The following is a 27,874-nucleotide window of genomic DNA, read 5'->3' as shown; positions in this document are numbered from 1 at the left end:
CTAAAGCTGTCGTGCGAAAAGTCCTTTTCATTTTGCTCATGAACTGACAAATGTATTAAGCACATTATTATCATTATTTAGTTTAGTATTATTATTTTTTTTTGTATTTAGTATCAATTTGTCTGTTTTGTCTGTTTAATTGCTCAACATTGCATCATTAGGCAAATGCACAAACTAAAGCCAGCTGTTGTAGAAGCTGAGGGCCAAGCACAGCTAGGTGATTTAGCCTTCTTTTCTCTTTCTTTTATCAGATCAATGAGCTTTTAGTTGTGTGTAAGATCTACAACAGCCTCTTCAGTTGCAGTGAAGTGTTTGATGGGACAGTTGATACAACATGACATTTTAGTGCGGTTGTGGAAAGTCAAACTGAGAGATTTGAGCTGTCGATTATGATGCTGGCTTCTTGACCGGACCTACAACACTCTTTATCTTTTCTTATTTTTAATGATATTAGCTTGCAATTACAACCTGACTGATTCACTCCCAATGGCTGTTGGAGACGGACCAAACCTTTCCGTGAAATTCAAAGGAACTAAGTAATCTCAACAATCGGCCGATTAGCTCGTCTGTCAGGCCCAGGCAGCGCTGGTGCTATCAACGACACCGTTTACAAGCAAATAGCCAGATAACATTCTTGGTTATAAAACGGATTACTTCATCCTTGTGCATGTTTCTTCTCCTTTTTTATTTCAAGTTAAGCACCTCTGTTGGACCAATTCAAGCATACCCACAACACTAAACTTGACTATTAAATCTTGCAAATCTACTTGTTGACATCAGGATATCGCCACATGGTAATGCTTGGCATTTTCACCTGGTAACCTAAATTTAAGGGCTGTGCCCGTATGTGGCATGTACTGATTGTAGAGTATCTCATTGTGACTGGAGAGCAAACAGCAGTTTAAATGTGAAGTAGTGTTGTCCCTCTACTTCAGGACTCTCTTTTAGACCCCATCAAGTTCACTTAAAGTGTTGAATAATTGCGTGTGTCCTTTATCCTGGCAACGCTTTGAATCACAATACTTTAGTCATAATCAAAAGTACATAAAGTGGAGTGGTCTTTTACTGTTATGTTAAGCCAAGTTCGGACTACACGACTTTCAAAGTTGTCAGATCGTAGTACTGTTCATATTACACAACTTGCTGTCTTTTAACCGGGAGTCTTTAAGTTGTTTTGGTTTTCACACTACATCACTGATCGACGACAGGGAGTCACACACTAAAAGATCTTTTATCGGGAGAAACCCCTGATGAGGTCTACAAACAAATGTTTTGTCACGAAAACACACGCAATAAATACACGGTAAATTACGTGATTCCATACATGAGACACATTGCTGATGTGATTGTTGGCACTTGTTCTTAAAATAGCCTGTTTCCACTGGTTTCACCACTCTTTTTTTACTATTTATTCCCCTAGATGCAACACCAACTTTGCAAATGCTCCACATACAGTTAAGTTCCTATTGTTACAGATGACCCCTCCTCCCCCAGGTTTCCCCTCAACCCTTGTCTTGCGCTCTTGTTGGCTGTAGCTTTTGGCCAGAGTCCCCGACAGGTTCAGGTCCAGCCTCTCGGCTCACCTCTTTAAGAGTTCACACATGACGCTCGAGCGCCGATGTGCGAGCGACGAGCCAACGCCGATTTGCCTCCGATCTGGGGCTTTTGTCGGGGAGCTCCATAAACTGTTGGGGAGCTGAAAATCAGGGCTAAAGTCGTGTAGTGTGAACTAGGTATTACTCATATCTATATGCCATTTTAGTGCTTTTTCTTACTACTACAAACCCATAATCTTCTTGAATATTTCAATTGACTAAGTTAAAATAATAATAATAATGGTTTGGCTCAGGGATTTCTATTCTCCCTATTCCACAACAGCACCACTGGCAGAAAATGAATAAGGACTTTTTTGGTGACATAAATCAAAGCTCCACATTTCATACCCATGCTCTTTAACTTTTCTTTCTCTCTTCTCTCTACATCTAATAACAGGCGGCCTTATAGATCCGAGGGCGAATGCACCTGTGGCATCAAAATTAATGTCTTAATGGTATTTTTTATGCTTCGTTGTGCAAATAGCACCATACTGATGCAAATACCAGACTTTTGAAAGATGGCCCAAATAAGCATTCCCCATTATAGTAATCCCAAGACAATTGTTATGGTTCATGTGGCTCTTTTGCTCAAGGCCTTAAAGTGCCTTACATTATATGGAACAAATCACCTCATCCATCACTTAAGTGGAGCTTTTAGTCTTAATATTCTTGTGAGCACAATGGGCATGGTTACAGACAATAGGTGTGATTTATCATGACCTTTATCCTCCACACTGCTGTAATATTTCATCAGAAAAGAACAAATATTTGTCTTAATCATAACCCGATGTATCGGTGCTGGATGGGTCTTTCTTTTTGTAGCGCTCTATAATGATCACAGTGTGTGAGATGAAGTCTCAAACTCTTTAGCTCTTGTCCTCAGCTCTATCGTTTAATGGTTAACTTCTTCTTGACTCACTCTTAATTTCTGTCTCTGTCCCTCTTCAGGACCCCTGAGCAGTGTCCCAGCGTGGTGTCTCTTTTGTCGGAGAGCTACAACCCTCATGTGCGTTGTGGAGCTGCCATGGCTCTGGGTATCTGCTGTGCTGGGACCGGCAACAAGGTGAGCGCCTCCCCCCTTCATTTCATTTTTCTCTCATGGTGTTGAACTGCTGTTAATGGAACTTAACACTGTTTCAAAATAAAGGCTTAGCAGGAAGCATAGGAAGTTTGCCATCTCAACAATGTATGATGTAACACTGGTATATCAAAAAGGGGGGAAATAATAATAGCCTATAGAAATAGAATGGGAGTAGAAAAGACATTCACATCAAATCAGCGTAGCAGTATGGTCAGAGACGTGGCCATTTTTATGTGTGCCGTAGTGAGCTAACTTTCATATAAACTAAACCGACTTACTGCAAGTAGCGGACTCATTGAGGTGAGGTTTTGCAGTAACCATTCAAAGAAGCAGTGGAGTAGTAACGATATGAAGCATAGAGAGCCAGAATCATTACCCCTATATCATGATACGTATCGGGTCGCCAGATTCTTGCCAATACACAGCCCGAACTGACGTGTGTTGTCACCATAACAACTAACAACAATTGCCATGACCACGGAAAACAGTTCAATGTCTGTTCTTCTCCTATTTTATTTCTATGTAATGGCCTGTTTCAAATTATAGGTATCGGTCTCTCTTTGGTTGAGGTAAATAAAGGCCTGGCAACTATTTGAGAATTAGCAATGTGTCATCCTCCAGCTCCCATTAAACATACTATACACAAGGGTGAACCGTATTGACCAAACCGTCCATCAAATTACCACACAAATAGGTTGAGATTTTTTTCGCTAGTAATCCCAGTTCCAAGATGTAAATGAGTTGTTATTTAATGTGATGTCTGCACAAGAGCATACTTTTGTTGGTATTGGTGCTCATAACTAGAATTAATATTCCTCGTAAGGCTGCGTACAAGAAAAGCGTGGATAGCATTTTTTTTCCCACCACAAAGGCAGCGTTGGCCCGGCTGTCCTCATTTATCCTATATGCTTTCTTTGTGCCTCGGCGAAACATGTGCGTCACTGATGCAAAGACTATCTATGCTGCACAAAGGTTTTTTTCTTAAAGCAGCCAATTGATGGCTCTTTTGTGAGGCTTATCTTAGATGAGCGAGTACAGACTCACTTTTTGTAGCCACTGCAGAAGTTGCTGAGAAAAGGTTACTTTTGTCATATGTAATAATTCCATCAGAACAAAATGAATTGTGTGAAATTCTGTTGCTGTAAAGACAAGTTGTTATTAACCTAAGATGATGTTACAAAACTGTCATCTTCTTTTGAACCTCATCTGCTTTAAGACAATTTTCAAATCATGCCACTTTTTGATGGTTGTATAGTGATTAAAACATAAAGTAAGCAGACATTTTACTTTTAATCTATTGACGTTTGCTTTATTTTCATGGAATATCAGCCCTGAGGAGCTCATAAATGGTGGAAAGTTCTGGTAGATTTGCTGATAAAATTGGTCCAAATTGGCTCCCAGTCACCAGGCTGTACCCTGTCATCACGTTTGGGTTCATTGAAGTCCGAAAACGAGAGTGAAGAAGACAGAAGTCGGGGGTGCTGCCAGTTCCTGAGTTGTCTAACTATGTGGGCTGATCAGTCTCAGGTGTTCTAGCCGAAGCAGAGTCATGGCTCATTGCATCCTGAGCCTTGAAGCACCAAAGTGAATGTTTTGGACCAGATCAGGCCGAGGCATGTTACAGAGCTGATCAGCGCCGAAGCTGCACTGCTTGGTTCTTCCAGAATAAGACCTCGAGCACATTAGGTCCTTAGTGAGAATAATGATGGTGGGGCAAGAGAAGTGGGTCACCTATTTAGAGGGAGCACATTCCTTTGCCGTCATTTATACACCTTGGGCTTTGAAAAAGAAAAAGCTGCAAAGGAAAACTGTTTTTCTGTTGTCGGTTTGTTTATGCTGATTTTGTGCTGTAATGAAAATCTTAAATCCTGCGCAGCTTGTTCAGTGAATTGGATGGAAGCATTGTTCACCAAAAACAAACGACCGTTTCTGTCATGTGATACACTTTTATAAATATGTAGGAAAATGGAAATTATGTCGTGGTAAAGTGTATTCTGCACTGTTCCATTTATTTACACGAGCTTCCAGCCAGTTTTTAGCAGCATTGAATTGAATCAAATTTAACGTTTAACTCATGTTGAGGCACGAGCCTGAGGAAAACAGTCAACCACTGTACGTGGATTAAGAGGATCTTAAGCAACCACATTATGTGTCGTCTTGCTCCACTGATTGGGCCTGACAGTAAATACCCTCAATTAAACCCCTCGACAACCTATCAGGAACAGGATGTGGTCGACTGGTGTTGGCTCTCCACTCTGACTTATCGTCCTGGTACACGGCCGTCTCAGCCAGCTGAGCCGAGAGCACTGATGAAACATGGTTTATTTTACCTCCGCTGTCATCATCCTAGTTTGTTTCTCTTTCCTCTGCGGAGCTGACGCCTCCCTCTGAGTCTGGCGGTGTGGGTTACAGCCATTACTGCTCAGCTAAGGACGGAGGAGAGTTCAGAAATAAAAGGGAGAAAGAGGTGGTCCTCCCTCATTTTTACATTCACAGCGATCATGGGAGGAAACTGAAGAAGGCAGGGCTTGTCGTAGCTGTTACTCAGTTTCCCTTGGTGACCAGATATGGATGACACTAATCTCATTAATGTGTGTGGTCTGGTTGCCTCTGGTTGAATACAGGAAAATGGATTATCAACAAACTAAAGTGTTCCCTGTTGCACTGATGTGCTCCGTTGGGAATGGCTAAATATGTATAGAGTGAAAAACATCAAATAGTCAGTGTCATGTTCACTTCGGCAGAATTAAAAGAGGTCATTGTTCCATCATTTGTAAAGCTATACTAAACAAATAGCCTTGCAAATGCATGCTAGTGTTAGCCAATCCATTGTTAATTTTATTTAGCATGTTTATCTTAGCCACCTGCTTCATAGCAAAATCCCTTTTATGTCCTCATTGATGTGTTTGTGAGAGAAATAAATATTCATGCAATTGCCTTTTCACCATTGAAATTAGGGCTGGGCGATATGGAGAAAATTAAACTAAGATATTTTTGACAATATCGATATTGACACGATATTGTAGGGTTGACCATTGGTGCTTTTACAAATTTTACACAATGAGATTTTTGATAAATAATCATCCATAACGTGGATATAATGACTAAATAAAGGTAAAGTCAAATAATAGAACAGTCTAATAAATTCAGAAAATTGCATCACTTTACTGTAATGCAGCCTTTAAAACCAGGAAAAGACAACACTTATACCATATCACGATATTTCTATATATCCAAATCCTAGGACGATATCTAGTCTCATATCACGATATATATATATATTACATCGATATATTGCCCAGCCCTACTTGAAATCAGGGGATTGCACCGGACTTCTATCACTTCCAGTGTAAAACATGAAAATATGGCACTCATTATTACATTGGCAACCAAATGATGTCTTTCAGCCGAAATTCCAGTTCTAAAACTTGTTGGTCTGTGGAGGGCGCTTAATCTTCTGAGAAAAGTGTTTTTTTGACAACATGGTTTCTTGAAATACGCTCATGGGAAAATAATTTCTTTTTTTAAATTGTGGTTTATTTGAATCGAAGAGCAACTTTTTCAACTCTAAATCATTTCAATATGATCAGCCATTCATTGCAACACTATTTGGCAGTAGATGATTATTTACAAGCCCCATAAGGTTTGTGCAACATTTAAATAATTGTTTACTAAAAATATATTTAATTTTGAACATGACCAACTTTTCTATTATCTCTTAATTTCCACAGGAGGCCATCAATCTGCTTGAGCCCATGACCAACGACCCAGTGAATTATGTGAGACAGGGCGCCCTTATTGCCTCTGCCCTCATCATGATCCAGCAGTCTGAAGTCACCTGTCCCAAGGTAAGATCCAAATGTCAAATGGGTTTATAGCCAGCAGTCATAACAGCCTGGATCAGATTTTGCTGTAGAGACGTCTTTCATAGGTCTAGCAGACCTTTAAAATCAGCACAGAAGTTTTCCAGACCAGAGCTTTGGCTGAGTAAAGAGTGAGGAGAAAGAAAAGGGGACGGCTTGACCAAAAGCAGAAAGCATCAGAACTGTTAGGACAGAGGGAAAGAAATCTGTGTCATGGAAGACTGTGGAGTGACTAGTCCAGGCATAACTGCACGCACTCACCCTTGGAGCACCTCGTGCTTTGTCATAGAAAGTTAAGATTTGCCAGACACATTTTCAAAGACTCCTCATCTGCACAGCAACAGTCCTTAAAGCTCAAGGCAGTATGCAGGATTGTGCAAGAGACAGTTTTTTTAAACAGTGGAATGTCAGGAGGTATTACATCCACGACTGTTTATTTCAAAGTCCCGTTCTTTGTAATTTCCAGCTCTGCTTCACAGTTGTAGACAGACATCTTAGGCCTCTAGTTGTAGGGTGGTAAATTGGCCCAAATTGGCTGCTAACTACCCAGTACAGTGTTTACTCAAAGTTTCACTGTGGTAATCGAGATGTGCTGTTAGTGCCGGGACTCCCACAGGTACTACGCCATCATCATGGGCGCGGCGATCCTGCTGTGGCTTTGTTATGAATATTGTGCTGACAGAGTACTAGTTTGAATGTGAGTGTCACAAGCTGTAATACAATTTGTCAAACATTTACCTACCCCTTAATTTAAAGAGCCTCTAACAAGGAGTCACAGATGGGGATGCACCGACACCACTTTTTTAGACGGAGTACAAGTACTTACATTTGGGTACTCGCCGATACCGAGTACCGATACGAGTACTTCTCTGTGCCAAAAGACCCTCGTTAGCAGCCAGCTGGAAGGTGTGAGCGACACACGGCACACTCGGGAGTCCCGCGTATGAGGCGGTGCGCCGCGACCGGCTCTAGGTTGGCTTGGAAAGGCTCGGGGCGAAGGTGAATCGCGGCTTTGCCGGCTCCCGCGTTCGTGGACAAAGTGCTCGCTGCGCCCTCTTTCCCCACCAGGGAGGGACGGGGCACCCTGCGCCTGTTGCGACTGTCGACCAGGGCGGACTGTCCTCAGTGCGCCCCAACCGCGTCGTGCCCCAAGGGCGGGGCTCGGCCCACGTAAAAAGCGCCAGGGGTCTGCAGCTGCTGTAGTGTCCAATGTTGCATATTGTAATATTTCAACTGAAATAGTATGCAATTCACGTACTAAGGTTTCATACTAAGGTTTGGGAAAATCTCACATACTGTTTTAGCGTATTAAATAGCATGTTAGTATAGAAATTCGGACGCAACCCATGTGTGTCCTTCACCAGCATTTGACTCCAACGTGGAGTTGGAATATTTTGGTTTAAATTGAGAGCCGTCATTGTAAATTAAGGTCATACAACATTTTAAAGTTCATATTTTGGCAATTTTATTGCATTCAAAATTTCACATTGTTGAGAAAAAATAAGTTCCAGTCATTATTATTACTATTATTATTATTATTATGTACTCTAATTCTCAAATTCAAAGAAGGGAACTAGTCGTTGATCCAAAATATTACGAAACAAATAAAATGTTGTGGTTGGCCATCAGTTATTTGTTGCACATTAACATATTTTCCCCTCCTCTCTATTTTCTATTTTAGGTGAATCAGTTCAGGCAGCTTTATGCGAAGGTGATCAACGACAAGCACGACGACGTTATGGCCAAGTTCGGAGCCATCCTGGCCCAGGGAATCCTCGATGCAGGTTAGTCTCCAAACAGACGTGCACAAGACATACAGTATTATTGGTTGTTGGAAATGTAGTCTGTTATCTGGAAAGACTCCAGCTTGATCTCGTCAGTAGGCAATGGGTTTATCCACGTCTGTCACTGGGTAAGAGATCAAACTGGTATGTGGTCCCACCTGCTTCTGAGCCCTCAACTCTGAGGGGGATACAAACCAGCCCAAAGTCCTAATTACACTGTAAAACAAGTGAGCTGCTCTAACTGTAATGTGGGTTTGTGGTTTTGTGTGTGCGTCCTAATTTGAGTTCCTTTTACGCTCAAGCAAATACAAATACAGAGTAAACCCTCTTCAGGTTGACCACCCGTGCGTGCACTGTGTCTCTGGAACAGCTCATGCTAAGGTGCAATAGTGCCTGGCGTTCCTACCTCAGCTCCGCTCTGCTCTCAGCCATATGGCCTGTTGGTCTCCCCCTGGTGATTACTGTTTGTCCGATGGTCTCTGTGTTTGTGTGTCTGTGCGGCTGTTTGTGGACTCAAGCATGCAGCATGTGTTTGTGTGTGTGAGGTCCTAGAGAGCTGCACATCATCACATGGAGAGCTACACACCCATATTCACATGTATACACAAACCCTCAATGCAGGCAGGAGCAGAAATCCATTTTCTAGCACTAACATAAAACCCTGTGTGCGAAGCCAGAGAGAAACCAGCTCTGTTTACACACCGCTGTCTAAATACACTATCAGGTGTTGCAACTTACACAAAGTGAAGCCTATCTCGAGTATTTGCAACCGTTACTTGAAAGGATAAGTGCAGCGCATGTGTTTTTGAGATGTTGTGAAGTTTTTCATCAGTCATTAAAAGTCGCCTCTTGATTAACTCCGCCCCTCCTGCAGCGCGGTCTGATGGTTATTTCTGTTCTGAGCAGATTAGCCATCTCGATGACGGACAGGACCTCAATCGTTTATCAAATCAGACACATTAACCCGTAATAAACTGACAAGCAAACACGCCAAGATGACCATGCGTGAGACCATCCAGACCAATCCCCGACCACTGGTTTCATTTTTCATACAGCAGACACACTCCCCGCTCCCCCTCCTGCTCTTCATGCCAAACTCCAGCTCTCAGTGCTTAACCCAAGCTTTCAGTACAATCCAGTGTGTAGCTTACAGTTTAAACACAAACACTCCACTCCTCCTGTTTGAGTGTCAGAGACGCTCAAGCTTGTGCGGTGTGAATGTTTTAGTACTCTGGTTCTGCCGTTTTTGAGGTGCTCGGGTAATTGTATTTAATTTGACGGGCGGAAGCGATTAGAGCTCAGTTTCATGATCTCTGGCGCTCATTACCCAGGAAATGTAAGTCTCCTTTGCTCGTTCTCTCACCCCAACATGTTCAGCCCCCATTTACAGACCTTCCCTCACTAATTGATACGGCCCATTAATTAGCTTTATCTAATGGTTCCTCTCTCATTCATGTAACTGTTTTACTGAATTTGATTGTTTTCATCTTTTGAGACCAAATAGTCAAGTGCTCTCAACCTCTTCTCAAGTTTTTAAGAGACACTCAAGCACTCAGTTGTGGTGCAGCAAGCAGACCTCGTGTCTCATTCTGGCCAACTTTCAATCTGCGTGACTGGAATGGTTTCAACACTGGTTCAGATGTCAAGATAAGGCCTCAGAAAAGAGTTGGCTCAAAGCAAAAAGACAGCAGATGATTTAAGTGGTATTGTCTGAGCACATCTCATTTTTGGTTGGAAGGGCTACTCCCTGGTATCCATCCCTTTTTAAAGGAAAGGTTTTCTTTTGTTCCCTATAAAAAATGTCAGATTTATCCTGGTTGCCTCCTACCGTCTCTTCCTCCCCCTCCCTTTGTCTTCCTTTCTGCACTCCCTCCCTACTGTTTGATAGAAAGGCCAAGGGAGGTCTGTCACTCTTTGGTACTGCTCCAAGGAGCACCCTTGACCCCCGTTCATCACCTTCTTTTTGGTCCGCTCTGCAGACATCCTGAAAATTTCTATTTTGTGAAGCACACACTTTCACCAGGAGTGGCCACAGTGAGGATCAAACTCTTAACCTTGATGGATAACTTTGGATTTCTCAACCCTATTTTATCATCTATTAGTGTCCAAGTGACAACAATTTTTGGAACTGGTTCAGTGTTGAACGAGAATGTTTCAGCCAGCAGCGGCTAAACGGGCTGCAATGCAATAACTAGGGGCAATTCCTCACCGTCAATGTACGTCTACTAAAAGTACTTGTTTTTTTTGCCGCTGACAGGCTCAGATTGTTATTTTAAGTGTCTGAAAACATTATGGAAAGGACCCTACAGGGAAATACTTTCTTTACCTTTTTGTTATTGTATCTCGCTCGGAGTTCTGAAATCCTGCATTGCTGAAATCTTCTAAATATTCAGTCTTGAACATATTTTACATAACACTAAGCTACACTTTCTGTACTCCCCAACACAACAAACTCAAGCACTGGCGCTCCTCTCTCCAACTCACTCACGTTTGCACCGTTGTCTTCCGGCAACGAGTCACATGACACAATAACAGACCGGATCCAGCGAAATGTAAGAAAGCATTTTATTTCTCTGTAAGGTCCTTTCTATAATGTTGTCAGACACTTATAATAACAATCTGAGCCGGTCAGTGGCAAAAACAAGCACTTTTAGTGAACGTTGCCCTGAACGATTACATTGCAGCCTGTGAGCAGCTGCCGTCTACAGCGTTCTCGTTCAACACTGGATCAATTTAAAAAACTGTTGTCCCCATTAGTCGCATAGGAACAAAAACATGGGAAAATAGGTCCCAGGTTGAAAAATGAAGAAGTTACCCTTTAATATAATCTATAACTATGCAGCTGGGAAAGGCATCTGTTATTTTTAGGACAGCTGACAGACCTCTTGTGATGTAGATCAATTATTAATCTCCTGTGTAGCTCATGTCTAATGATAATGAATGAAGTTTATTTTGAAATTTTAAATGCAGGAAGCTCTCTAGACAATGCATTCCTGGGTTTAATTGGCTCGCCAGTTTGTCGCTGTAATACAAATCTTTGCTGATCAGACGGATTGAAGTCAAAAAACGACCTTCTCAGGGTGGTGACCATCCTGGTCTGTTCCCTCATTAACCTCCCACTCCTTCATTCTTGTGCCAAGTTGACATGGGTTCGTTTCACAATCAGTAGGAAACTGTTGTGATGATTACATTCCTTTTTATTGTTTAAAGAGTAGTAGGCCTCCAAGTTTACACCTTTTTTTTGTTTTTTCATGGATCATGAAATTGGATTCTCATATCTGTGGTTTCACCCCCGGCTCTCATGTGACCAAACAAAATGTTCTACCTATAGTGACATTGTCCTCGACTGAACCGCATGTATTTTTAAACCATTATGTGTCAGGGGATACGTAAGGCTTAATGAGGTTTGCTCAGTGTGCATGCTCCTTTTTCTGCACTCTGCTGTTTTGCTGAGCAAGCATCTTCCTTTTCCAACCCTGTCCTAATCACATTTTATACAAAATCTGCTTTTTAAAATCTAAATTATATCACCGCCATTGGTACATAATGCGGCAGCAAGTATGTTATGTCAAAGAGATAAAAGAGACAAATGGCATTATCACAAGCTGTATGATTTCTAGTATATTGTCTCTGCAAGAGAAATGTCTGGAGGAAAAATTTGTGCAAATAAAGCAAGGTAACAGCTGTGAATGTTAATAGCGTTATTTATGTTAAAATTACATTTTCAAAGTGTGCTATAGTGAGGAAACTGATATAATATTGTCACATGACTTTGTATAACATTTGTTTTTAACTGGTGTGTCATCTGGTGAATGACTATCATCATGTAGGTTTGTAGCATAATACTGAAACCCTCTCTCCCTCCTCTGCCCTCTGTTGTCCAGGTGGCCGTAATGTGACCATCTCTCTGCAGTCCAGGACGGGTCACACTCACATGCCATCATTGGTCGGCCTGCTGGTCTTCACCCAGTTCTGGTTCTGGTTCCCCCTCTCCCACTTCCTGTCACTGGCCTTCACACCGACCGCTATAATCGGCCTCAACAAGGACCTCAAGGTACTGAAGTAGCCAGACCTGCTGTGATCTGGTGTGTCAGAGGGAACGTGTGTGTGTTAGCCAACCGTACAAGGTGGTTCCGTAAAAGGTTCCAGGTAACACAGGTCTAAAACTTAATTTAAAAACAGATTCCTTTCAGATCATAAAAACATCAAACAAAACTGGTAGAAATTACTGAAAATAGTAGGCATTGTATGTCATGAAAATGTAAATTCCATGACGAGCACTGAGCAAAGACAAACCGCTAGCAGTGTTATTTATATCCTACAAACTTTGCGTTGTGAATGTTAAAATATAATTGACCTTGGGGGGGTTAGGGGAAGTATGGCTGCTGAATTTGTATCTGGCACTGCCTTTGGTTTGGAAATATTTAGCTTCTTGCCTTGGTAACAACTGTCACCAGCAGTCCATCCATAACAAGTCCCTCCTGATTGCGATACCAAGGGATCAATGTGACATACTGGGGTCTTAAACAGACATTAGATGGGCATTATCTCTTCATTGATACTCAAATTGACGGCACCTGACACCAGAGACACACTTTTGTGTTTTGTGCATCCCCAGCACTGGAGAGTTTACGTGGTGTAAAGCCCCAAATAATACAGCAGGGATAGAGAGCAGAGGGGAGGTGTGTCGAGCAGGGTTTAACGGACTGCGCTGCACCCTGCCAAGGCTCGTCAACACCTGTTTAACTACACAGTCTTGACAGACTTCTACTCTCACCTTTGGACAAAGAACATCCTCTTCATTTTACACGCTGTTCTTTCTTTTTTAGCAACAAACCTGTAGGTTAGTTTCAAAGAGATCACATGAGAAGTTAATTCACTGCTTGTCTTTCTGCCACCATACTGCAGTGAAACGGATGAATTATGAGGTGATGACAAACAAGACGTCCCCCCCAGTCACATCTTGTGCTGCTCTGTTGGACCATAGGGACTGTTTAGTCATTTAGTTTCAGAACACTGTTATAATTTGAAGGCTCACACTAAACAGAAGGCACCTGGTGCTGCTCTGGCTGGAGATCTTCTTTTATGTTTGTCTCGGTAAAGTTGACAGAGCACTTTTTCATTTTTAAGGTTAAGCCTGCAGCTAATAGGTGAAGGAGGGTGTTGTAGCAAGTGCTTCTTCTTTTGTCTAACCAGATAAATGTAAGTTTAACTTTAAAACCTCACTAACTAAGCCAAGCTCTAGTGACAGCACTTCCTGTAACACTTCATTCTCAGCAAAAGCATTGTGAAGTAACAACACATTAATAAAGGACAGTAAACACTGGGTCTGCAACTGAATGAATATGAAAGGAGTGTAAAACTGTTTTTTGTAACTACTTTTTCATATTCAACCAAAATTACACCGGACGGCCAGTAGAATCCCGCAAATCTGCGCTTAAATATGACATTTGAGACGACATGAAGCTGCCAAACTTTAGAGAGAAGGTTTTGATGTGACATATTCTCTCACATAAAACAGAAAAGTATCATTGTCCATCAGTGTTTATCCTCAATTCACATTAGTTCACTATTCAGTCTGAATGATTCCTATAGATCGCTTCAACAGAATTGCATTGCTAGGTAACAGCTTGGGCCCATGTTTACTTCCTGTCAGCTTATGTCATTCATAAGCTTGGTCTAAAATCGCATACTACGCACTAGTACATACTCAATATGTGTACTATCGTTCAGCACTTTTCATGTGCATAAACAGTAGTATGTATCTTTTCGTATCTAGCTTTTAATTTGCGTCGTCATTTCCTGAGAGCCTCCTTGCCGGTTGGAGACGCGTAACCATGGTAACCTGTACCAACCTTGTGACCAAACGACAGTTTGTGAGAATCAAAGTCTGAACTAATTTAAAAACCATATTACACCTATAGCAAGGTGGAATCTTATACTTGCACTTAAATTGAAGCGTTATTGATGTTACAGAGCTGTCGGCAATTGTCTCTTATGAACGCAGTTGTCACTACTGCATTGCATTGTGGGATATTTATAATGCAGTAGTGTCCAATGTTTGCACACCGTAATACTGTATGCAATGTAATATTGTGAAATGGTCTAGAGAGCTGAAGTCCCGGCCCCTTTCCTTGCTAGCCTGTGTTCCAGTAGCATCTGTAACTCAATAGAGTTAGACTCTAGTCGTCAGTCCTTCTGTAAAACATGTTCATAGAGTTTTCTGTGCATATCCTTATAGGAGAAGAGGCGATACTTTAGCTCGCCGCTGATTTCAGCGTTGTTTTTAGGTTCAACAAAGACCTCCACAGACACGTCTTACTTCGTTCTAGACGTTGATTTACAAAATAGTCTCACCTCAAGGTCCATTAAGTTGCTGCTAAATGGACCTTGAAGTCTACTCACATTATTATCTCTAAACAGTGCTGATCATCAGGTCCGTCATGATGAAGGCTATCCCTTCAAAAGATTAGATCAGCAAGAAAAGCTTAAATACATAAATAAAAGGTGATTTGTTTCAAAAGCAAAATGTCAGATTGATTTAAATGATTAAATGCTATTGTTAGCATGGCAACATACTCGCAATGACAACTTTAACATTAAAACTGAAAACACTTTGTCAATTGATCAAGTCAATAGAGAGGAGGATAGTCTGCAACTGTTTTGATAGTTGATAAATCATGTTGTCAATTGTGAGTATTTGTTGCTTTTCTCTGTCTTATGTGATGTAAACTGAATGCCTTTGAGTTTTTAATTGTTGTTGACAAAATAGTCAATTTGTTACCTTTTAGATCATTTTTCACAATTTTTGGATATTGTATTTATTAAAATATTATCAAGGAAATAATATGCATATTAATAAAAAAACAGCGAATTTCCGTGCTTGTTAACATGCTGATGTTTAGCAGGTGTAATGATCGCCGTGTTCACCGTCTTAGTTTAGTCAAGACATTTCACTCTAAACCAGAAATGTCAAGCTCATGGTGGCGCCAAATAAAAAGCCAGGATATTACCAACGTCAGTAGGAGGCGTCCTCTGGGATCCTCGAATGTTTGGCCCAAAGTGAAGTTCAGCTCCACAGCTATTGGATGGATTGACATGAACATTTGTACAAAGTGGTAGAGCTACCACTGCCATCCCATGTCGCTAGCATGGCTAAAAATCGCCACACAACAAAGTGATAGGAGTTGATTTCGTTTGACCTGACTTTCTGCCAGATCTTAGAGGTCTGACTGTTCCCTCTAAAGTGGATCTGACAGGTAGATCATGGCGAGGGTTGTGTACATTTACTAAGCGTCTTCTCTTCTTCTGCCTTCCTGTTCAGATGCCCAAGGTGCAGTATCGTTCCAACTGTAAGCCTTCCACCTTCGCCTACCCGCCAGCTCTGGAGGTTCCCAAAGAGAAAGAGAAGGAGAAGGTGAGAACTCCGGCGCCTCGACAGATCGGCTTGTTTTGCTTTCCTTTTTCCGAAATTATTAGTTGAGGAAAGCCGACCTCGCTTCATATTGATTTGTGAATCATTTTGAACCCTCCCTGTCAGACTCATCATTTTCTTGCCCGTTCTATTTATTATTTCAGAATCTCTGGCCTATTTTTCTCAGATGCTTCATTTCACAATCCTAGATGCTCTTGGAGAATGTAATGAAAGACCAAGCAGTGTAGCGTTTATTTTGTGGTTGACTAGTTTTGTACATTTTAAGCCGTGTTTGTAGAAGGTCTGAGTGTCTATGGTATTGTCTTACATTGTGGAAATATCTCTGCTCTCTCTCTCTCTCTGTGCATGGCAGGTATCCACTGCCGTTCTCTCCATCACAGCCAAAGCCAAGAAGAAGGAGAAGGAAAAGAAAGAAAAGGAGGAGGAGAAGATGGAAGTGGTGAGTGGAAATGCACAGTCCCCACAAAACCCTCTCCTCCCTCATTACTAATCATTTTATGTTATTTAGTTTTTTAAAATGAGTCTGGACTCACAACAACATTGCAAAGTGATTCATTTAATTTTGTTTATTTATTCAGAACAAATTGTACTAGAGTTTGAAACCGAAAGATCGACCCTAAATGAACACATTTTGTAGCCAGGTGGTCTGCCTAAATTAAAACAAAGACTATTTAGACCCTTGCAAAGTATTTGAAGTTAAGTTTTCAAGGATTTATTTCATTGCTGGACTCCCAGCCTGCTTTGTGCCTTTTCCTGACTGCAAAAAATCAAATTACACACTTCACTGAATACCTGCTGTTATACGGATAAAATGACTAATGTCCGGGTTATCTGAGGCAGATCCATTCACCCCGTTATACAGTCTCACACACGCACAGCTACCTTTTATTTCTTTTCTCAAAGTCGATCTTAATCTTTTCACTCACCCACACCCGGTGTGTTCACAGACGGACTCTGTCAGTCTGGAGCCAGTATAACTTTCATTGGGATTTTCTCTGGGCGTCAGCAGCGCGTTTGATCCGCTCCGACACGCTACATCTCAGCTCTGGTGCCGAGAGACGAGCTTGGAAATGTCCGTCCGGCTCACATCTCTGCTTTTTGATTTTATTTGGCTTAACTTGTTGAGAAGGCTGTTGAAGGGGAGGTATCCGCTCACACTGGGGTCAGACGGTTCACAATTCACCGGTTGCCACTTTCTGGACAGTTTTATAGAGCTGACTTTGGTTTTCACCATTATGTTAATGTTTAGCTCATCTATTTTCCCTCAAAAGTTTCACTGTGGTATCTTTTTATGTCTACATTAAATATATCAACACTAAAATATGCTGCGATTGAGACTGAAATAGCAGGGAAAGTAAACAGGGTATTGACAAATACAGTGTACATTATGTACAATATGATAACTGTAGAGCTAAAACAATCTGTCGATTCATCGATTTGCACTATTTTGATAATCAAAGTATCATTTAAGTCATATTTTTAATAAAAATAACAGCAACTGAAATGTGAAGATTAGCTGCTTTTCTTGACTTGGAGTCAAATAAACAAACAAACAAACAATTTGAAGACGTCACCACTCTGGACGTTTCTTTCCAATATAATCGGACGTATTATACACAATCAATTATTGAGAAATGAATAGACATATTAAGTATTGTTGCAGCCCTAAATTACTGTATTTTTATTTTGAATTAGGTAGACCAAATTTGAGTGTGTTCAAAACAATTAATGGTTACAAGCCTGAGGATAAGAACATTCAAATAAAATCAATGAGCGAGAAACAGACTGCTGGTGTTGATATAATAAAAGATAAAACAGATTTCTTCAGTAAAGTATTTGTGTCTATCTACAGTTCACAGCCGAAGCCTCCCATTAGAAACCGAGCCAGAGGAGAAAAGACAACCTCAATGTATCAGAACGTCTGTAGGAGATGATGTAGTTTGGTCTTGAAATACAAAACTAGTTTTTTTTTTTTACCAGCTCCCTCGGCACCTTCTGTCCTTCAGTGTGTTGTTAATGGGTCTCCAGACTCTGCCTGATAGCCCAACAAATCACTGGCCATCAAGGGCGCCAGAGCAGGAGAGGACTGAAACCAAAGGAAAACCATAATTTATTACTCATAACTCCGCTGAACTGTCAAATGATGTCAATTGTATACTAGCAAAAACAGATTCTGATTGTGGTGTGATAATGGTGGGTTTAAATTTATCACAATTGTGGATGATCAGCAGTTTTTACCTAAGAAATATCTGAATTGTGTAGTTTTGGATATATAAAAGACAAATTATAAAAATGCATACAAAGAGAGAGGTAAAAATAAATATTAACTGTGAAACCCCAGAAATAAAAGAAGACACAACCGCAGATTAAACAGTAGATTAAAACAAATATATATATATATATATATATAAGGACATTAAGAAAAGTAATCCCAGTAGTTCTGATGCAGAAAATGCTGTTTCTCTGTCACAGGAGGTCCAGGAGGCGGAGAAGGAGAAGGAGAAGGAGAAGGAGAAAGAGAAGGAGAAGGAAAAAGAAAAAGAGAAGGAGAAGGAGAAGAAGGATGATAAGGAGAAGAAGGATGAAAAGGAGAAGAAGGATGAAGAGAAGGAGAAAGAGAAGAAGAAAGAGGCAGAGCCAAACTTCCAGCTCCTGGAGAACCCGGCCAGAGTGATGCCTGCTCAGCTCAAAGTCCTCAACATGCCCGAGACCTGCCGCTACCAGCCCTTCAAACCGGTAACAAAACACCTCTGTCTTACCAAGAGTTTACTTACTAAACGGACCGAAATCCACCTTTTCATTTGGTCTCCGTTCAATTCACAGCTTTCACATCAGTCTAAACAAAACGAACCAAACAGGTTGGGTGTGAAAGCACCCGATGTCTATTACTATTATTAATATCTGGCTCTATTTTGTTGGTATATAATGTCAGGATACTATCTCCAGGTACAGCTACAACATATTTTTCAGCTGTCTTAAACGTCAACAGTAAATGTCCGGTTATGTTTTTAGTTCGTCTGCATCAAAGTGTAAAAGCTTATCTTATAAGAATCACCATGTAACAATGATGGATAGCGAGGAAGACAGTTCATCACAACTGTAGCCAGATGTGATGAAACAGTACAATACCAGTGCTTGAGAAAGTCTACTGCGATAATGACACTTCCCAGATAAGGTGTTAAATGTACTTATTTATTATTTATAGCACCAATACATCTAAGAATTCTTAACCCTACTTAATAACAATTTAACAATGTAAAAGTATCTGAGAGGATTTTATCCTTTTAAAATAAATCCTTCAAATCAGGATCCAGCCTGTTGGTTGATTTTGGCCTCTGTTAAACATCTCCTAGTCCAGAAACCCACCCCTCTTCAGGCCTATAAACCAGACGACTGCGGTCCTGCTGTAAAAAATGTTGACAGTTTTCCGCAGTAAACGGCAGGACGGCGTGCGCTCACCCAATGAGCGCTCACCCCAGTCCTGTAAAGAGGAAGTACTGTTTGATTTTGTGTCTAGCAAGCTAAGCTTGGAGTATTACACTGTACGACGGCTTGCATCAAGTGCCAAAATGGTGTCTTTGCTTGTCTGAAGTTTTGTAATGCGGCTTTCCTTTTAAGGGTTTGTTTTTACATCCAAAGACGGGTTTAGGAAGTGAAGAGGTTTTACAGACTTATCTTGAAATCTGGTCAGTGTCGGGAGGTTTATTGAAACTCTATTATGTGGATCAACTTACGTTAATATGAAGTTTCCTGTCTTTGATTCTTCATCGGAGCTGAAGGATTCCACATGTTGATTATTTAAACTCCACTGTTTCAAAATCAAAAACCAAAACCACTCAGGACACATATTTATGTTCTTTACTTTTGAATAACTGAACCCCAAATCCTGTTATGTTTCCCCTCAGAACTTACTTGATTATTTGATTTATGGTTGTACCATTATGTCAATCCGAAATATTGTGGATGTGCATCATAACATTTCTTGTAACAGTAGTTTAGCTTGACATATTTAGTATAAAATACATTTCTGTGGGTGTGAACAAGGCTGGATTACCAACTGCTCAGACCCTCAGAGGGCCTGGAGGCTCCAGATTCACCATGTGGTGTTTGTATATAGTGCAAGTATGTTTTCTTCAGTGTATAATCACCTGAAAATAAGAATCGTTGTTTTCGTTACTTTAGAATAAGCTGTTCATATATATACACATGGAACAGGTCCTCTTCACGGAGCCAGCCGCCATGTTTCTACAGTAGTCCAGAACGGACAAACCAAACACTGACTCTAGATTTTCAATGTTGGTGGTTCCAGCAGGATTGGAGTACTTAAAGAGGAAATTGTTATGGTTGTGACAAATTCCTCTATTTCCCCTATTATGCTGCATCAGCTGCTTTCTGCTCGGTCATTGTAGTTAAGCCAGACTGTAGCACTTTGTAAATACTGAGTTCAGCTTCTTTCAAACTATTACATAAGCCTCAAGTTCTTGATCAACAGTGAAGAGTGAGATGTAAACAAGTGCACTTTAAACATAAATATCTATAGTGTATCAGCCCATTTGCTAAATTATCGGTTGATTTTTCTGCCACCAGCTCCATACAGGCGGGATCATCATCATGAAGGACACCAGTGAGGAGGAGGAGGAGCTTGTGGAGCCCGTCTCAGCTCACGGCCCCAAAATCGAGGAGGAAGAGCAGGAACCGGAGCCGCCCGAGCCCTTCGAGTACATTGACGAGTAGATATGCTCTCACAGCAAAGGTATGCATTCCTGAACCTTGTTATTCATTCAGAACTTAAGCAAACCTGAAGTGTCTCCTGATATTCAACACGCTGGTCTGGGTTCCCCGCCTGACGTTCATCTTTCTGTCCTACCTGCTACTCCAGTGTGTGTTTTGAACTTTAATTATTAGGAGTGGGGGGGGGGAAATGATTCACTTATGTATTGCGGGATTTTTTTTAATTCTTTTTATTTTTTTACAATTTTAAAAATCGATTTTTTTAATACCAGAATCAATATATCTGCTTCATTTGAGTCTATACGGATGTAGAAGGAAGTTACCGCTATAATTGTTGTAGTCTGAGTAACATGACGTCATACCCGTTCCGTATCCGTCACCAAAACAACAAGCAGAAAGTAGAAAACGGCGGAGGGTTCTGCGTGGATACAACCTGCACCCTCGTATGTTAAACCCAAAGTGGTAAACACTACACATACAGTAAAGTATGGAAAAGCAGAGCTAGACATCACGGCTAAAGCTGCACGCTAACTGTCATGGACAGGAAACATTATCTTATTGCGGTCAAGCCAGCCGTCACTCTCACCTCCGTGGTCAAATCGGCCGACGCTACACTACAACTGTAGAGCACCCATATACTGACATTTATGTTAAATACAGTGAAACGGCCCCGATGGAGCTGACCACAGATGTTTAAAGAGAACTGAGCTGACGGAGAGTTAGAGAGAGCTAATGATAGCGGAAGTATACACGTGCGACTACGTCCGGTTTTCAGAATAAGGTGTTAACAAGGGAACTGTATATATAAAATACATACAGTATATGGAAATAGGATTTATTGGATTATATTCACCAGAAGTATAAAACATGACACTTCGACATGCATAAAAATAAAATACCACTAATTTGTAAAGGAGATGTCTTTATTCTTTGATTTTTGGGTTGCTGGAAAAAATTAATAAATAATTCCTGACAATGACTTCAGGACATCTCTGACTATATACTTTATGAAAATCAAACATTTTTACTGTATTAATTTAGATATTTTCCAAAGTAAAAGTCCTTAGAAGTATATGATTCAACTTTTTCCCATGGTCTAGTGTTAAAGAAGTTAACAAAAATCACAATAAATCGTAATATCGAATCGCAATACTTGTAGAATCGCAATACTTAAATATCACAATACACATTGAATCGGTACCCAAGTATCGTGATAGTATTGAATCGGGAGGTAGGTGTATTGTCCCAGCCCTTTTTAAGTATTAAATCACTGGATCGTGGCCGGCCGCAGTGTCAAAGTACAGTTAAGATTACATATAATACTGTGTCGCTGATCTCCAGACACCTCTCTCCCCCTCTCTCCCTCTCTCCCTCTCTCCCTCTCTCTCTCTCTCTCTCTCTTTTAATTGGGAGTAATGTTATGTGATAACACACAATGCAGGTCTGTGCTGTTGTTTCCAAGCCTAACCCAGTTTCACCCGTCACTGACTGAGGAATGTAAACACCCCTGCCATCTCCAAACACCAGCCCAGAGGGCAAACCTTCTCACTGTTCTCGCCAATGAAGCTGGATGCTTAATGATTCCTGGCTGCTTGTTGTGTTTGTGTTGGACCGGCTGCGGCCTGCCTCCCATGAAGGAGCTCACTGTTGCGCGTGATGAGACCGATGAGGTGTCAATGACCAAATTAGGGCCTCTGTGCATACTATGTCATCTCGTAATGAGGTTCATGTGCTCTGTGACAGAGTAAACAGTGCAGAGATCATTGTCAGGCTGACTTCAACACGGAGGTGTGTTTTTGTCAGAGACGGCACGGCGGTCAAGCGGTTCGGAGTGACCAAGTTGTTATAGAGGGTCACAAGTTTGATGCCCATAAAAGAAATGTGTTAAGTCCGAGTGCATTTGAGCAAATCTGTTTTACTGACTTTATGTTTTCTATGATGATGTGTAGCTCACGAAATCGAACACAACACTGGTTATATGGGCAGCGTTTCACTTGATGTTGCCCAATAGTGATTCTGGATCTCAACAAAAGACACAGGAATGTCAATACGGTTTTTAGACACCAGTCAGAGGCAGAGGAGTAAACGGCGAAATCAGCTGGGACAGTGTGGGCGGGGCATCAAGGCCACTGTGGCCGCGCAATTTTCAGAAAGGCATCAAGGCCAGACAGATGGGCCATGACGGCCATGGCCGCCGGTGAAATTCCTGTCCTGTCTCCGACTTGATAATACACACGCATCTGAACCAAAATTCAAATGAAGTAAATCTTCTCTCAATGTGTTTTCCCTCTCCTCAGGCATCAGAAGAAGTGAGATATCAGCATGTTGGTCCAGCGTCTCTCCTCTGTGCATCCATCTATTCAACCACCTCCCTGCTTCACTTCCTCTTTTACACGTTTTGTTCCTGTTCTGCCTCCTCATTTGCCAGACAGGGAATGTTTTACATCCTCATATTGTATAATTTTCTGTCCGTACAATAAAAAAAGTGATATATATTGGAGGCCGGCGAGTGTGTGTTTATTTTAGTGGATATTTTACCAGGCGTTCATTGAGGGGGATTTCTCTAATCCCATACATTTAGACTGGTTTACATTTTCAGCACTCAGCTGCTTCCGTCTGCCCAGCAGCCTGTCTCTGTACAGTGAGCTGAGTCTCCTGTATACATACTAAACAACACTGGGTGGCAGGGGGAAGGAGTGAATCACTATCTGGGTGTCTTGAAGGTCAAAAATCAGGAAACTATAAAGATCTGCCCATAAGTGGTACCAAACTATCCATTTGGGCAGTGAAGAAGGGAAAACTTTAACTCTCAGTTTCTCTCTCATTGTAACTTTCTCTTTTCTTGTTTGCTTCTACTAATTATAAATTGATTCAGTGACAGTTACGAGACTTTCTGTCCACTGAAATAAACATTTGTTTATGCAGTTCTGATTCTAAGAATACATGTTAATTATGTGTGATGATTAAATTATTAAACATTAACACTTCAGAATAACTTTCCAAACTTTTAATTGAGTTGAACTGGCTGTGTAGTGTTTTCTTTAGCACTTGCTTTGGCTCTATTTGATTTTAAATTGTGTATGGTGCACATGGTCGGACAGGCCTGAAATAATAAGGGCTTTGTGTCCCTGAGTTAAAAAAAAGTTTTATTTTATATACTGTACCCTAAAACCTAGTTGTAAAGCCTTTTATTATCTTGTGCTCACATAGTGAATCTTGCCAAATACATTAATTCTTAATCAGGTCAACACTAAATAATTGCCAACAAATGCACACAGTGTGCAGACTGATTCAGTGACCGCTATGTCATCGGAGACTTTCTGTCCACTGAAATAAACATTTGTTTGTGCAGTTCTGATTCTAAGAATATGATTGTGTGTTTGTGGCTTTTTAAAATCACTGGTCATTAACACTTCAGAATAACTTTCAAAGCTTTTAATTGAGCTGAAATGGCTGAACTATTTTCTTCAGGAAACGCTTGCTTTCAAAACTTGCAAAACATTTTTCCGACATATTATACTATGACTTTTTTTTCTTTTTTTGACACTTCCATAACATTTTGATTATTTTTCAACATACTATGCTTTGACTTTTTTTTTTGACACTACCATGACATCATCAATTTTTTTCTGACATACTAAATTATGACTTTTTTGGCCCCCACCACGCTTATCTGGTTAAGGGGTGGGAATTCCATGATTTGATTATTGTGTGGCAGAGACCTGCTCTAGTCATATAGAGTCTATAGATACAAAAAGGGTCTATATTATAGACCCTTTTTGTATCTACCTCATGATTACGTCACAGTGTTAGCTGGAGGCAAAACAAAGGAAAGACTGGAGGAAAACACTAGCAGTGGGCTAAAGTTACGCATCGAAAATGTCATCTTGCTGTGTTGTTAGGTGCCAGAATTGAGATATCACATATATTTGAGATAACGAACTGATTGGAGGCGCTAGCGAGCTAAAATATGGGTGAAACGTTTCAGAGACGGAGAGAAAATGTTGCTAATAGATAGCCTGAGAGGAGGTTCAACCATTGTTTTATAGTAAGTACTATGACTTTTTAAACCTTTCTTCGACATCCTATAGTGTACTCAAGGGATGACCAACTTTTGTAGGCCAACCAGATTATTGCAGTAAATAGACTACTACAGCAATGAGTCCCAAAACCCGGAAATGAGTGAGCATTTTAGCACTTTTGGTTCCCTCGTTTGGAATTCAATGGGTTTTTAGTTAGAGGCCTGAAATAAGGTCTGTGGTTTAGACAAGCTTAAGAGATTTTAACATTTTGTTCTATGACATAAAATACATTAATAAATACCCCACTCATGAGTTTTGAAGCCTTTATGGGTATTAAAAAGGCGGTTGTTAACAAGTGGTTAAATGAGACTACTAAACGTCATCACACCGACTCGTCTGCCGTTACTGCCTCATTTCAGACGAGGAAACCAGAAGTGCTCAAATGTTAGCTCATTTCCAGATTTTTCTCATTCCTGTAGCACTCTGTACCGTGACTTTTTTAAAATAAAGAATTGACATTTTTTACTTTTTTCGACATACTCTACTATGGCTTTTTCGACATGCTATAATATTACTTTTCAGATTTTTTTCTAAATAAATACTATGATTTTTTTTGCATTTTTTTGACATACTGTACTATGATTTATTTATTTGTTTAAAAAAGAAACTTTACTATGACTTTTTGGACATACTATACTATTAAGTTTTTGCATTTTTTCGATGTACTATACTGTGACTTTTTTACGTTTTATTCAACATACTTTACTATGACTTTATGCAATTTGTTGTACGTACTATATTATGACTTTTGTTTGAATTTATTTGACATACTATACTATGAGGTTTTTTTTACATACTATATTGACCTTTTTTCGACATTTTATACTATGACTTATTTTTTAAAGATACCATAATATTCATTTTTAAAAAAAAATTTCGACATATTAAATATATGACTATTTTTCGACATACTATGCTATGACTGTTTTATTTTTTTTGACATACTATACTATAATTTTTTTTTATTTTTTCAACATACTATGACTTATTTTTTTGACATACTATACTATGATTTTTCTTTTCGACATACTATGCTATGACCTTTTTTCAACATACTATAATATGACTTTTTTTCTTCATACTATACTAGTACTTTTTTTAAATTTTTTCTACATACTATGACTTATTTTTCGACATACTATGCTATGACTTTGTTATTTAATCAACATACTATATGACTTTTTTATTTTTTCTACATACTATACGACGATTTTTTTAATTTTTTTGAAATACTATACTATGACTTTATTTTTTCTTCATATCATGCTATGACATTTTTCTACATACTATACTATGACTTTTTTTCATGAAATTTTTCGACATGCTATACTATGACTTTTTTTAAAAAGAAAATCAACATACTATACTTTGACTTTTTCATGACTTTTTTTATCATGACATTTTTCGACATGCTATACTAGGACTTTTTTTCATGACATTTTTCGACATAGTTTTTTTCCACAAACTATACTATACAAGACTATACAAACTTTCTAATTTTACAGCTAAACCGTGCACTACAAGATGATTCTGAAAACATTTGAGGCAAGAAATAGGCATTACAGTAACAAAATATTGATTCATATTTGATCAGCGCTGCCTAGTTTGTCCATTCGGTTGAAGTTCACGAGTGATTGACAGCCGGCTCTCATAGACAGCAGCTGGACAGCAGACCTCAGATCAGCTCTGACTGGTTGTATGTGAAATCTTGCAGATGCCGTTAGGAGCACCAGAGGACACAGAGGCACATGATTTTTTTCAGGTTACCTGTTTCATGTACTACTGTCACGATATAGCGACTGTTTTATAAAAATAACTTTTTTTTAATCATATTAGCTCCAATCTCGCCTACTTCAGCTTTAAGGAAATGACACAGGTAGTTGTTTTCTGCACGAAATATGTTGGAATGCCACTTGTTTGATTACTAGTGCGTAAGACTGATGGAAACACATCTATGCTGTGAAGTAAGTGGTCATCAGAGATGATTTGCAGCTCGTTCACTCCCATCAGTGAACTTGTCTATGTTCATTTTGGCCAGACATTTAGTCTAATCAACTCCTCCCTTCACATTCCCAGATACTTGATCATGGAGGACTGTTTAACAACTTTATCGACTCCACAGTCTCTCCGAATATTTCCTCATCTTGGTAGTCTAGGATTGCGATGCAGAACACACACACAGGAACACATTCCTCCAAAGTCCGTCTGACTTTGACCTTAATGGCCAAATCCATCATCGTTATCACTCAGCATGTGATCCTGTGAGGTGGAAGAAGAAGCATCTGCTGTTTGACTGATGCAGAACGCCACGTCTGATTCAACGCATCCTAAATATAGATTGTTGAATCCACAGCTGAGGGATGTAACTTTCTATTACAGGATCACATTCCTGGAGATGCAGTAACAGCATGTAATCTCCACAGGATGAAATGTTTAGTTACACTGCAACCGCTCTCTACGTGTTTCTATGCTCTTTTCCAGCTAAGATGGGAAGCAGTCTGCTGCAGCCTTCGCTTCCCGTACGTCCCGGTGAAGCGCGGGTGGGATGTAGATTCGTCAGTCTGTGTGGAAAGTATGCCTCTGTACATAGCCACGTCTCATACTTCAGACTTTTCAAACATTCATACTTTCACATTTTTCTGTGATGGAGTGGATTCCTCCTCATACCCGTTTCTCGGCCTTGTAAACTAACAAGAACCTTGCAAAGTTCTCCATTGTTTTCACACTTTTCTTACAGCAAAGCATGGTTTTGGAGCTTTGTCTCATCCATACTGTACTTCTACATTTAACATGATGGACTTGGATGTTTTGATGCCCTAGGCAAAATCCATTCACAGTCCTGTCTTAGCCATGCGTGGCTCTATTTATGGCATTCAGATCTGGCCTGATCGAACCTGTGATCTTTTGCTTACAAATCCGTGACTCTAACCTCTGAGCTTGGACTTGTGCTTTTTAGGGAAGTGTGAAAGAAAGGTTGCGGCTCCAAATTCCCTAATGAGTACAACCGCAAAGCACCATAGAAGGTAAAAGGATCCCTTGGTTGCATCCAGTCAGGCAGGCCAAGCTGTGGAGAGGAGATGGAGGCAGACAGCCAACCAGCAGCGACTAATGTCTGTCAGTAAACTGACAAACCAAACATCAAGAAACGGAGGAGGAAGAGGAGAAGGGTGATGGTTTGTGTGAGCAGACGGAGCATGTAGTCACCGTCTGTGGATGCAGCGGTGTTGACCGTGTCGATGAAAGGATGGAGGGTTCAGCAGCGCTGTTAAAGCAAACAAGCAGAACCGCCAGAGAGCTCATTGG

General features: G+C 40.4%; 1 protein-coding gene across 1 annotated transcript in view; it reads left to right on the top strand.

Moving 5' to 3' along the window:
- The window catches only part of psmd1 (proteasome 26S subunit, non-ATPase 1), a 47,282-nt gene extending 24,293 nt beyond the window's left edge, over positions 1 to 22,989 (top strand). Inside the window, exons 17-25 of the mRNA XM_037769887.1 lie at positions 2,544 to 2,658; positions 6,408 to 6,524; positions 8,221 to 8,323; positions 12,208 to 12,377; positions 15,648 to 15,740; positions 16,111 to 16,197; positions 18,231 to 18,494; positions 20,346 to 20,511; positions 22,787 to 22,989. Of these exons, the coding sequence (XP_037625815.1) occupies positions 2,544 to 2,658; positions 6,408 to 6,524; positions 8,221 to 8,323; positions 12,208 to 12,377; positions 15,648 to 15,740; positions 16,111 to 16,197; positions 18,231 to 18,494; positions 20,346 to 20,492 (1,096 nt within the window). The 3' untranslated portion in view covers positions 20,493 to 20,511; positions 22,787 to 22,989. The remainder of the gene's footprint in view (positions 1 to 2,543; positions 2,659 to 6,407; positions 6,525 to 8,220; positions 8,324 to 12,207; positions 12,378 to 15,647; positions 15,741 to 16,110; positions 16,198 to 18,230; positions 18,495 to 20,345; positions 20,512 to 22,786) is intronic.
- The last annotated feature ends 4,885 nt before the right edge of the window (positions 22,990 to 27,874 follow it).

This window comes from Sebastes umbrosus, chromosome 5, assembly GCF_015220745.1.
Source record: "Sebastes umbrosus isolate fSebUmb1 chromosome 5, fSebUmb1.pri, whole genome shotgun sequence".
Classification (NCBI taxonomy): Eukaryota; Metazoa; Chordata; class Actinopteri; order Perciformes; family Sebastidae; genus Sebastes; species Sebastes umbrosus.
This window is presented reverse-complemented; position numbering and strand designations above follow the sequence as displayed.